The following is a 12,750-nucleotide window of genomic DNA, read 5'->3' on the forward strand; positions in this document are numbered from 1 at the left end:
GCCCTGCCCCGCCCCCCCCTCCGGAGCCCCGAGGAGCGCGTGGAGATCGCGGGCAGGCCCTCACATCTTATCCTTCTGGTGCTGCCGCTTTCCCATGGCGGCGGCGGCGGGGTTGCGGCCACGGTCCGCCCCGAGCCCAGGCTCCCAGCGCGCCTCCCTCAGCGGCTCCCGCGCTCGGCCTTCCCGAACAGCCGCGACGGCCCGCGCAGCCCCACTTCCGGGATGCACCCGGAACTTCCGGCGAGTCCTCCGGAAGCCCGTGGCGTGCCGGGAAATGTAGTCCAGCGGCCCGCGGGAACGGCGCGCCGTCACGGAGCATGCGCGGGGAAAGGCTCGGGCTCAGAGGCTGGAGCTCCGTGGCCTGTGACGTCAGAGAGGCGAGGTCCCGTATGAAGAGTCAGAGTTCAGAGCACCCCTAGAGTGACAGAGGAGCATGGGACCCCCGAAACTCGCCCTTGCGATCTGGAGATTCTCCCGGGGAAGGACCTTAGAGCCCATAGGGCTATAGGGACCTGCACGTTGGGGCCCATCTCGTTCGATCCCCTCATTTTTACAGATGGGGAAACTGAGGCATGCTTGTCCAAAGACACACAGGTTGAAAGTGGCAAATGTAGGGATTCCAACCCAGACCCTCTGGCTCCAAATCTAGCACTCTCCAGTGCATAACTCATCTCATTCGATCCCCTCATTTTTACAGATGGGGAAACTGAGGCACGCTTGTCCAAGGACACACAGGTAGTAAGTGGCAAATGCAGGGATTCCAACCCGGGCCCTCTGGCTCCAAATCTAGCACTCTCCCTTGCATAACTCATCTCATTCGATCCCCTCATTTTTACAGATGGGGAAGCTGAGGCATGTTTGTCCAAAGACACACAGGTTGAAAGTGGCAAATGCACTCAGGTCCTCATCTCCAGACCCCTCATTTGACAAATGAGGTTTCTGAGGTTCAGAGGGGGAAACAGTCTGGCCCATGCCAGCCCCCAAGGTTGCCAGGTCAATCTGATTCAGTTCATCAGCCACTTATCAAGCAGCCCTGCAGGGCAGAGGCAAAGGAGCACCGAGGAAATCACGGAAGCCACGTGGGACCCGGATGTGTGGAGTAACACCTGTGCAACAGAGAGCTGGAGAAAGCAGGGACTCCGTCTGAGGACATCTCACCTCTGCCTTCCTGTCTGGGTGACCTGGGGCACGTCACTTGCCCTCTCTGGGCTTGGTGACCGACTGCTAAGCACACTGACCTCAGCTCTACCTGTGTGCACGGCCTCCTCACACTCACCACGTTACGGCATCCCACCTCCTGGGGCCCAGGTTTTGTTTTGTGGGGTGTAGCTGTTGGTTATTGACCGTAAGAGAAATGAAAACAACTTAATCTTACATGAAAATAGTTTTGACCACGGAAGGACCCTGGAAGGTCTCGGGGACCCCCAGACTAGGCTTTGAGAGCGGCTGCCTTAACTTACAGACAAGGACATTGAGGCCCGGGGAGGTGAAGGTCCAACTCAGCATTATGGGGATGAGTTTGGCGTCAGGGTCAGCGCCCAGTCTGATCTGTGGTTGAACCCCTAGTTTGTAAGAAAGGCTAGTACTATAGTTCTGGGGCTGCTGTGATGCCTCCCTATTGTGAGGGACTCCCAGGGATCCCTATAAAACTCATTTCCTTCCCGCGCCGTTTGGCCCAGGCGGGGTCCAAAGGCCAGAATTCTGGGGGCAGTAAGTGAGACAGTGCCCCAAGGAGCCCCAAAAGAAAGGGCACCTGAACCAGGGAAGGAGAAGACTGTGCTTAACTCTGGGAGCCGTAAAGCAGGCAGAGGTGGTCTGTGATGGGAGCAGGGACAGGATGCAGGGGCTCTGACAGAAATGGGGAGTCACCTCCTCCCAATAACTGTGTGCCTCATTGAGAGCTGGGGTAGGAGAGCGGGCAGAACGCTCTTTGTCTTCGTGCCCTGGACAGCCCAGAGTAAGTCACTCTTCCCCATCCTTCCCTCTGGGGTGTGTGTGTGTGTGTGTGTGTGTGTGTGTGTGTGTGTGTGTGTGTGTGTGTGTGTGTGTGACATTGGTTCTCCCACAGTCAAACCATCGACGAACATTCATTAAGTTCCTACTATGTGCCAGGCTCTGCTCTAAGCTCTCGGAATACAAAGAAAGGCAAATATAGTCCCTGCGCTCAGAGTCTCATGGGGAGTCACCATGCGCGCTACTATGTATCAACAAGCGACATGCCGATGTGTATGAATTAGCACTAGGGAATTGGGAAGCGCTTCTTCTGTTAGCTGAGGTTTCAGGGGGCCTCGAAGGCACCGGGATCTTCTGCTTGATCCCCGAGGTGACAGGGAGCTGGCCAGGGGCTGATTGAACGGACGAGGGTGACATGGGCAGACCTGCTTTGGGAAGATCAGTCTGAGAGCTGAGAACGGGGGGGGGGGGGAGCCCCGAGAGGCAGAGCCCCCAGAAGCTGGTGCTGTAGCCCAGGCGGGAGGAGATGCAGCCGTGTGCGTCAGGGCGGAGCGGCGTCGAGGAGAGGCCCTCACATCTTATCCGTTTGTGTACCACAAACGTTGTGAACTCGGCTCCTGATTGGCTGCGGAGGATGAGGGGCTTGAGGCGCTGAGGCTGACACCTGGCCTCCGATCCTGGGGCACTAGGAGGCAGGCGGAGGCTTTCCATGGCACCAAGGCCCTTAGGAAGAGGGGAGGATTTGGGCAGGAAGACGGGATGAGTTTAAGGCGAGACATGCCGCACAAGACATTCACTTTGCATCCCTGCAAAGAGACCTGAGCCCGGCGGGCGGCAGAGAGGTCAGGGAGGGAATCTGAGAAGCCTCGGACTCCATGAGAAGGGAGCCTGGAGGACCAGACCTCCCCACTATCTACAGCCCTGAAAAGGAGGGGTGGGGGGAATCGTTATCCCATTTCACAGAGGAGGAAACTGAGGCTTCCCAGATGTGAAACTTGATGGCTGGGAAAAGGTGGAGCAAGGGCTCAAACCCAGCTCTTCTCCCACTTTCTGTAGGAGGCCTTCCTGATCCTGGGGCACACTCATGCATATGTACACTCATGTACATGTACGCACATGCACATGCATAGATCACACACACACGCACACACGCACACACACACACAGCTTAGCTTTCCTCTACTCTGGATATAGCTTGCACACCCTAGTTATCTGCACCTTGTTCACCCTGTTAGAATGTGCGTCCCTCGAGGGCAGGGACTGGGTTTTTTGGCCTTTCTCTGTATCCTGGTGCTCAGCCCAGGGCTTGGAGCAAAGGGGGCCCTGTCCAAATGCTCACCTCATTGACTGTGGGCTATGCCTAGGTCGCCCTGCCTCTGAAGGCTGTGAAGGGAGCCAGGTGGAAGCAGCCCTTCTGACTCATCCCCACAGCAAACAAAGGGAGAGCTTGGCTCCCTCAGAAGCAAACAGACGTCATTCCATTGTTGTGTGCCCAGTGACCGATGCAGGGTACCTGATATGGTAAGCACTTATTCATGAACGGATTGAGAGGCGGCTGCTTAGATCACCCCTCGAGACAGCCGGGGAGAGAGACCCCAGGCCTCGGGGGCGGAACGTGAGCAGTTAAGTGTTGGCTCTTCCCTTTTCTGGGCCCTCACCTCCCCCTCTGTTGAGAACAAAGACAGAAAGTTCAGTGTGGGTTGTTGGTATCATTATTAATATTCTTCACTTAGCCCAGATGATGGGTACCAGCTGTCTCACTGGCATACAGCACCAGCAAAGAAAATGCCTAATTGCTTATAATCAGTCACCACCCTTTCCAGACTTCCCTTTCCAAGCTTCTCCTAGCCTTCTGGGCCCTTGCGCATGACTCATTGGGCACAAGGGCTCCCCAGGGGGCGCTTCCCCCAGTCCTCTGCCCCCCATACCCCACCCCAGACAGACAGCTATGGGCCACTTCCAGAGTGGCTGGTTGTAGGGGCCTTAGGGTCAGGCCAACAGGAGGAGGGCAGGGAAGGCAGGTGGCTGAGGACATTCTCCCCCACAATATTCTTCCTTCCCCCTCAAGGATGCTGGGAGAGAGGTGTAAGGGTTGGGAGAGGAGGGGCCAGGCCTGCCAGCCCCTGGCAGTGAGGGCCGTTCTGAACAGTCTGCTGGGCATCAGCCGCTGCTTCCTGGGCTGGGGCTGTCGGCGCTGGGAGGAGGACCTGAGCTGGCCTGGCCGGGGGGCTGCACGGTTTCCACCGTCTCCTCCAGGCTCCCACTGGGGAATACCACGTAGCGGGTGCTGCCTGAACCCGCAGGGTCCTCCACGTTCTCCTTACTGTGCCTGATTCCATAGCCAAAGTAGACTCCAAGCCCTGCAGGGGGAGAGGATGGTTAGGCTCCCCAGGAGGCCTGGGCCCACTTGAGATGAGGTGAAGTCTGGTCAGGCAGGTGGGAGCCCAGGCAGGTGGGGTGTACCGGGAAGCATCAAAGGAACCAGGAGGAGAGAAGGCTCGAGAGGCATGGAGCCCCCAAAGTGTCCAAGCTGGCAGAGGAGTCAGAGGCTTCTGGTCCAAACACTGTGATCCAGGAAAGAGCCCAAGTGGTCACCCAGCCTCTGCCTGAACACCTCCAGGCATGGAGAACTCACCACCTTTTGAGGCAGCCCATTGTAATTGTTAGCAAGGTTTTCCTGACATCAAACAGAAATACAAGTGTTCAACAATCTGATAGGGCTGTCACGGGAAAGAGGTGTTCAGTCTGTTCTGTTTAGTTCTAGAGGGCAGAACCCTCCAGTGATAAAAGAGTTACAGGGCTTCACCTAAGGAGACACTGCCTAACATGAATGCTGTCCAAAAGAGAATGGGGCTGCCCCAGAGATCACAACATACCTGTGACTTTGGGCCTTCCCGCAGAGGTCAGATGACCCCTTCCTGGTCAGAGATGCTGGGGTAAAACAGGGATCTTTAACTAGGATTAAGAACTTGTTTTAAAAAATATTTTGACAACTATTTCAATATTATGGGTTTCCTTTGTAATCCTTTTGTAATTTTTTTTGTAATTTTTGTTTCCTTTGTAATTTCCTTTGAATTTATTTTTTGCATTTTAAAAAATTACTGTGAGAAGAGGTCGCCAGACTACCACAAACAACCTGGTCAGATGCCCCCTCCCACCGCCCCACCCAGGTCTCGATACTCTCTCTCCTTTAAGGTCCCAGGTAACTGAGAGCCTCTGATTCTGCCAGAGAGCCTGGGGTCAGGAGGGGAGGGTCCAGCCAGACCAGACCAGATAGACCTGGAAGGTTTATTGAAGGCTTCTACTCCTTGCTCCCTTCTCCCTCCCCAACCTGAGCCCTCAAAGTGAGCCCCAACCAGATAGTGAAATGGTGACAGTTCATTTGAAAGGAATAAGGCCTGCTCCTCAGGGCAGGGACAGAATGTAGACTGGAAGCCCCTCGAGGGCCAGGGACATTTCAGTTTTGTCTTTGCATCTCCATTGCCTCACAAAGCACCTGGCCCACAGTGGATGTCTGCTGCATTGAAGGGCAGTGGTGTGTGGAGATGACAATGGTTCCCAGGCCTGGAGAGACCTTATCAGCCCCTCAGAATGAGAAGCTGGAGCTCACTGGGAGACTCACCTGCCAGCAGCCAGATAGCGAAGCGAAGCCAGGTCATGTAGCTCAGTTTTAGCATGAGACAGATGTTCAGAAGGATGCTCAGGGCTGGAGTCAGGGGCACCCAAGGGATCTAGGAGACACAACAAGGCAAGGCTAAAGTATGGGGTAGTGGGGAGAGAGTGGGAGAGGAGAACTGGGTAGGTGGGGGTGTGATCTGTTCAGCCCCCCACCTCCAAAGAGCCGCTCAGATGTGGACACAGGGCTACCAGGGTTGTTATCAGCTTAACCAAGGTCTCTCTCCTTCACCTGCACCGGCTCCTCATTCCCACTTTCTTCCCCCATCTGAAAACAACCCCTTCAGTCTATACCAAGGATGAGGAGAGTCATCATTGGCTCTGAAACCAATTTTATTTAGAAATATACAATCAAACAGAAGCTGGAACAGCTAAGCTGAGAACCCGCAGGTGCCAGGAGGTGACTTGGTAGGTGTGGGAGTGGGCAGGTATGTCCTAGAGGGGATTCTAGGGATCCCAGAGGTGAGTGTGAGGAGGATTGCACCCAAGTGGAGGAGGAGTCAGAACGTCAGCTGAGGCAGTCGGTTAGTCAGTCAACTAGCAGATATTAAGTGCCTACTATGTATTAGACATTGTATTAAGCACTGGGACAGTGTGCATAAGTGTGTGAGTGCTCCTTGGGAAAGAAAGAATGAAAAACTATACAGGAAGCACTATCAGACAAGCCCTGGGCTAAATGAACCAAACTCTTCATCTTTTCCCTAAACTCCTCCCTTCCCCTTCCCTACTACGGTCAAGGACACTGCCCTTCTCCCAGTCCCTCAGGTTCCCAAGCTAGGGGTCATCTTGTACTGCTCACTATCTCTCACACCCACCCCACACACCTCCAAGCTGGTGCCAGGGCCTGTCCATTTCACCTCTGCAGCATCTCTTGTCCATTTCACCTTTGCAACAGTCTCCTTGATTTCACCCCTGCAGCATTTCTTGTCCATTTCACCTTTGTAACATCTGTCCATGTCACCTTTGCAACACCTCTTGTCCATTTCACCTTTGCAACATCTGTCCATTTCACCTCTGCAACACATCTTGTCCATACCACCTTTGCAACACCTCTTGCATATATAACTCTCTGATCTCCTAAGACACTGCCCCCACCCTGGGGCAGACCCTCATCACCTCACATCTGGACTATAGCAATAGCTGTTGGGGGTGGGGGATGGGAAAGGGGAGACATGCCTACCTTGGGTCTCTCCCCCTCCAATCTATCCTCCACTCAACTACCAAAGTGATTTTCCTGAAGTGCAGGTCCAATCATGTCAGCCCCTACTTAATAAACTCCAGTGACTCCCTATCACTTCCAGGTTTAAATATAAAATGCTCTGTTTGGTATTCAAAGCCCTCCATAACCTTGAACCCTCTTGCCTTACCAGTTTTCTTATACTTTACTCCCCCCCCCCCAACACGTTCTCTTTGCTCTGGTGATACCAGCCTCTTGGTTGTTCCACAAACAAGACTCTCTCTGCTCTGGGCAGTCTCTCTGACCATTCCCCATGCCTGAGACACTCTCCCTCCTCTGCTCTGACTTCTGACCTCCCTGGCTTCCTTTTAGTCCAAGCTAAAATCCTATCTTTTACAGGAAGCCTTCCCCAACCTCTTTTAACGCTGGAGCCTTCCCTCTGCGATTATCTTTAGTTTATCCTGCATACAGCTTGTTGGTACCTGGTTCTCTGCATGTTGTCTCCCCCATTAACTGTGAGCTCCTTGAGGGCAAGCAAGGACCTTGTTTTTGCCCTTTTTCTGTATGCCTAGTATATGGCACATAAATGCTTAATAAAAGCTTACTTGCTGACTGAGTGACTGACCTTCATTGCTGACTTCCTTCAAGACTCAGCTGAAATCCCACCTTCTACAGCAGGCCTTCCCCAGGCCCCCTAGCTGCCAATACCTGTTCCATTTCAGATTGCCTTCAAACCACTGCGTTTGTATCTAGTCACTGACATATTGCCTCCCCTACTAGACTGGAAGCTCCTTGAGGGCAGGGACTATGATTCTTGGAAGGAGGAAAATTAGAAGGGAGGGAAAAAGGGCTGAGGCAGTGGGAGGAGGAAGGTCACCTGGAAAGTGTCCTGGCTTGGCTGCTGCTGGTGGGCACCAAGGAGAAGGAGGCTGAAGAGGAAGGCCAGGCTGCAGAGGACCAGCAGGAAGGCGGAGCACCAGCGGGGCAGGTGCAAGGGGGAATCCCCAAAGATAAGCACACAGCTGAACCCGATGGCAGACACCATGAGGCCCCCCAGGGCCCAGGTGACAGAAGCCCCTGAGCCACAGTGGGCACTCAGAAAGGGCAGGTAGGGCTGCCAGGCTAGCTTGAGCTGGCCTGGCTCGGGGGCCTCGGCCTGGGTGTTCCCCACCAGCTGCAGCCGGTCGGAGAAGGACTCATACTGTTTGGAGGGGGGGCCTGGGCTGGCTAGGGCAGGTGGGGAGCCAGAGGCCGGGGCTCTCTGGAAGCGGAGGATGATGATGCTGGCCGCCACGAAGGTGTAGGCCAGCAGCGTCCCGATAGACAAGAACTGGACCAGGGCCTCTAGGTCTAGGATCAGTGCCAGCACCGCCATGAGGCTTCCAAACACCACGATGGCCACGACCGGCACCTGGGTCTTGGGGTGCACGCGGGCAAACACCTGGAAGAAGAGTCCGTCAGCGGCCATGGCGTAGACGATTCTTGGCAGGGAGAAGAGGTTGCTGAGCAGAACAGTGTTCATGGCTGTGGGAGAGGCCCAGAACCGGGTCAGCTCAGAGCAGGGGTGGGGAAGGGGAGGGGGCAGTCAGGGCGACTATGCCCAGCTGGGCTGGGGCGGGGCCACCGGCGTCTGAGTCCCTGGAGAGCTGCTGCTCCTCCCCCAGTCCCCACCTGACCGCTGTAGGCTAGTAATAATAGTAACACACACACACACACACACACACACACACACACACACACACATTATCTCAATAGGTCGTCACAAGAACTCTTTAAGATAAGTGTGATTATCATCCCCATTTTACAGAGGGGGAAACTGAGGCTGACAGAGGTAGATGACTTGCCCAAGGCCACACACCTAGTTAATTGCCCGAGGCTAGTTCAGAGGTCAGGTCTTCCTGACTCCAATACGTCATCTACTGGGACACCCAGCTAGCTGTCTAAGGTACAGTCAGGGAGAGCCCTCGATAGGAAAGTGACAGGCAGGAGCCCTCACTCAACCTGTCTGGGCCTTGGCATCCCATGTGTCCAATGACGGGGTTGGACTGGGTGTTCTCTAAGCCCCATGACCCTGTGACAGTCTTTGAAGAGGCCTGTGAACTGCCTCACACTTCCCACCCCTCACAGCCCACTCCTCATTTCGTTGTTTGGTTGCTTCTCTCTCTCTCTGCCTCTCTGTTTCCTCCCCCTCCCCCACCTCTCTCTCTGTCTCTCTCTCTGTCTCTCTCTGTCTCTCTCTCTCTGTCTCTGTCTCTTTCTCTCTCTCTCTGTCTCTGTCTCTCTCTCTCTCTCTCCCCCTCTCTCTCTTCATATCAGCTCTTGTCCTTTGCCCTCTTACCCACTGGAAAAGGGTTCTTAAATATCTGTGTCAAATTCCCAATACACTTTGCAAAGCAGACTTTTATTAAATATATTTGAGGCCCAGGTTGTTTTTTCCCACTCTATAGGCATTCTTTTTATTGTAGCTTTATTGAGGTTACTCATATAAAAGGCCTTTTACTTTTGTGTAATTGAAATTGTCTATAAAATTGCCACTCTCCCTTCTTTGATTAATTCACAGTTGTGACAGCTGTCTCCTTCTGATTTCTGATTTTTATCATCATCGTTATCATCTAGCTAACATTTCTGTAAAGCTTTACATTTTCCAAAATGCTTTGCACGTGTTGTGTCATTTTATCCTCACAATGACCATGGGAGATAGGGACTATTAGAATTCTATTTGACAGATGAAGCAACTGAGGCCTGGAAAGGTTAAGTGACTTGCCCAGGGTCATACAACTAGCAAATGGTTGAGGCAGGATTTGAACTAAGGTCTTCATGACTCCAGACCCAGAGCTCTATCAAATGTGCCCTTGGCAGCCTCCTTTGTGACCTGACCTTTTACATTTCAGGTCATCCATTTGGTGGTTATCGTGGCATGGTTTACCTCTTACCCGGCCCTGCGGTCAGACTGCCCTAGAAGGCCTCGTTGTGGCCAGGCCAGGACTATTCCTGCTTGACCACGGAGGAGGGAAGAGAAGTGAACCTCACTGAAAAAAACCATGACAAGGCTAGTGAGCCCCCCTGGAGTCTTAGACAGGCCTCACTGGGCCTAGGGCTGAGCTGAGGGAACCCCACGAGAATCAGGATGCTAGGGGCAGCTAGAGGGCACAGTGGATAGAGCACCGGCCCTGAAGTCGGAGGACCTGAGTTCAAATCTGGCCTCAGACACATGACACTTACTAGCTGTTGTGACTCTAGGCAAGTCACTTAACCCCATTGCCTGGCCAAAAAGCAAAAACAAAAACAAAAAAAAGAAAAGAGAACCAGGATGCCGGTTGGGCCCAAGACCCAGGGCTAGACGGCACCCCTCCTCCCTCTTGCCACTCACCGCAGATGGATCCCACAGCCACAATGAAGCCCGCCCAGCCGTAGCCACGGCGGTAGAAGGCATCAGCCAGCGCCGACTCGGGGTCCAGGCTGTGCCAGGGCACCATCAGAGTCAGGACCATGGACACCAGGATGTAGGCGCCGGCCACCAGGCTCAGGGAGATGGCGATGGCCATGGGCACTGCCCGCTTGGGGTTTCTGGCCTCTTCACTGGAGGCGGCGATGACGTCAAAGCCCACAAAGGCGTAGAAGCAGGTGGCCGTGCCCGCCAGGATGCCCGAGAAACCAAAAGGGACAAAGCCGCCCTCCTGTGTGCTCCAGTTCCTGGGCTGGGCCAGCACGAAACCCAGGATGACGATGAAGACGATGACGCCCAGGCTGAGGGCAGAGAAGATGTGGTTGAGCCAGGAGGAGACACGGGCCCCACAGGAAACAAAGGCAGCGGCGATCAGCAGGATGCCCGCGGCCAGGAAGTCTGGGTAGCGGGCGAGGAAGGGCACCTGCCACACGCCCACGTGACTCTCTGTAAAATTTCGGATGTGGTGGCTGAAGATGGAATCCAGGTAGCCGCTCCAGGCGCGGGCCACGGCGGCACCCCCAATCATGTACTCCAGTAGCACGTTCCAGCCAATGAGGAAGGCCCAGACCTCGCCCATGGACACGTACGTGAACATGTAGGCTGAGCCCGTGCGTGGCACGCGTGCCCCAAACTCCGCGTAGCACAGGGCCGCCAGCAGCGAGGCCACGGCAGCCACGGCAAAGGAGATGAGCACCGCCGGGCCTGCCAGTTCTTTAGCCACTGTGCCCGTGAGCACGTAGAGGCCCGAGCCCACCATGCCGCCAATGCCCAGCAGCGCCAGGTCCATCGTAGACAGGCAGCGCCTCAGGGACGTCTCCATCATGGTGTCTTCCAGTGGCTTCAGCCGGTTGAGCTTCTGGCAGAGCCGGGCCAGGCTGGCGGCACTGGGCAGCCCCCACGCCATGCTGAGGGAGTGGCAGGGCCCAAGGGCCTGGGCAAGGAGGAGGTGGAGGAGGGGCACAGAGCCAGCACCTGTCTGGTCAGGGCAGAAGAAACAGAGTGTCTGAGCGCCAGACGTGGGCCCTCCCCGCCCGCCATTGAACCCAGCCTATCCTTCCCTTTGCAAGTCAGTCAATCAGTGAGACCTCAAATATTTATTAAGGCTTACTGTTCACCAGGCACTGAGTTAAGTTCTAGGAATACAAAGAAAAGAAAAATCATTAATAATCATGCAAATAATTAAGAACATCCAAGAGACGTGTAGTGTAAAGCCGAGGTCATCTCAAGGAAGGTTCCAGCACTGGGGAGGTTGGGAAATCCCAGTCTCCTCTCTCCTCTGACGACAGGTCCCATCCCCAGGCTAGCGTAATGCGCTCTCCTGTCCCTAAACTAGCTCAATCCCATTCTATCCTCCCCCAGAATTTCAGCATTGGGAGAAGCTTCAAACGTCCTCTCACCTCACTTCCCCAGAAGAGGAAACTCTTCTACAACACGGCAGGTAAGGCATCATTCAGCCCTCTCTTGAACTCTTGCGTGATAAGGAGTTCACACTGCCTGGAGCAGCCCAATCTTTGCTTGGACACCTCTGACTGATGGAAAGTTTTTCATCCCAGGTCGTTACTTCTGTGAATCCACCCTCGTGGATCAGGAGATGCAAGCCTTCTAAGGCTGCAGACCCCAAGCCAGCCATGACTGCCCATCCTCGGCCTCACCTGCCACACCTGGTGTGTGTGTGTGTGTGTGTGTGTGTGTGTGTGTGTGTGTGTGTGTGTGTCCCTGGTCTCCCCTACCTGAGGCCTGCCTCTTGATTTGGTCAGACATTTCTCTGATGGCAGCCTTTATCCCACTTCTCCAGGTAACTCCCCCTCGTGAGGCTCTCAGCCTCCCCTTGCCCACCACGCACTACCTCCTGTAGGGCTGCTCGCCTTTGATTTTTGAAAATCTATTGGGATGAAACCTGCTTCTGCAACTCCCACTCACTGCACCCATTGCATAGCCCCTGGGACAAGCAGAGCCAGGGAGATCCCTGTTCTACAGGATGGGGAGAGAGGAAGAAAGAGAGAGACAGAAAGAAAGGGAGGGAAGAGAAAGGGAGGGAGGAGGGAAGGAGAAAGGGAAGGAGGGAGAGAGGGGGAAAGGGAGGAAGGGAGGAAGAGGGGAGGGAGCAGGGAGAGGGGGAGGGGAGAGAGAAAGGAAGGGAGGGAGAAAGAGGGGCAAGGGGGAGGAGGGAGGGAGGAAGGGGGAGGGGGAAGGAGAGAGACAGCTCTAGACTAGAGATAGAAAGAGATAGATAGGCATAAATAGATGGAGAGACAGAGATAGATAGCTATAGACAGATATAGATTAATTAGACAGACAGATATAGACAGACAGGTAGATATAAACAGACAGACAAAGATACATAAATATAGATAGAAATATATATGTAGAAACAGACAGGAATAGAGTCATGGATAGACAGACAGACGTAGACAGACAAATAGACATACACAGAGAGAAAGAGAAAATAGATAGCTGGACAGGCAGACAGACAGACAGATATCAACAGAGTAGCAGC

General features: G+C 54.3%; 2 protein-coding genes across 2 annotated transcripts in view; both read right to left on the reverse strand.

Annotated features, from left to right (window-relative positions):
* Positions 1–160, reverse strand: part of PPIL2 (peptidylprolyl isomerase like 2) — a 31,646-nt gene extending 31,486 nt beyond the window's left edge. The window contains exon 1 of the mRNA XM_027847476.1: positions 65–160. Coding sequence (XP_027703277.1) covers positions 65–96 — 32 coding nt within the window. The 5' untranslated portion in view covers positions 97–160. The remainder of the gene's footprint in view (positions 1–64) is intronic.
* A 3,503-nt stretch (positions 161–3,663) lies between these two features.
* On the reverse strand, positions 3,664–11,188 carry SLC7A4 (solute carrier family 7 member 4). Its single transcript, XM_027847514.1, has 4 exons — positions 10,176–11,188; positions 7,683–8,329; positions 5,576–5,684; positions 3,664–4,313 (listed from the first exon to the last, which is right to left on the reverse strand). Exons 1-4 carry the CDS (start codon positions 11,155–11,157, stop codon positions 4,114–4,116), a joined length of 1,938 nt encoding a protein of 645 aa, XP_027703315.1. The 5' UTR covers positions 11,158–11,188; the 3' UTR covers positions 3,664–4,113.
* Positions 11,189–12,750: the final 1,562 nt, after the last annotated feature.

The sequence above is a fragment of the Vombatus ursinus genome, unplaced genomic scaffold (genome assembly GCF_900497805.2).
Source record: "Vombatus ursinus unplaced genomic scaffold, bare-nosed wombat genome assembly UNPS02015411.1, whole genome shotgun sequence".
NCBI classification, from domain to species: domain Eukaryota; kingdom Metazoa; phylum Chordata; class Mammalia; order Diprotodontia; family Vombatidae; genus Vombatus; species Vombatus ursinus.

Bases quoted from the DNA above. Each gene is read 5' to 3' on its own strand.
- SLC7A4 (XM_027847514.1), bottom strand. From the start codon at position 11,157: ATGGCGTGGGGGCTGCCCAGTGCCGCCAGCCTGGCCCGGCTCTGCCAG. The intron at 8,330-10,175 runs GTGAGTGGCAAG...CCTCTCCCACAG, and splicing joins GGCTGTGGGATCCATCTGCG to CCATGAACACTGTTCTGCTC. The intron at 5,685-7,682 runs GTGACCTTCCTC...TGTGTCTCCTAG, and splicing joins CAAGCCAGGACACTTTCCAG to ATCCCTTGGGTGCCCCTGAC.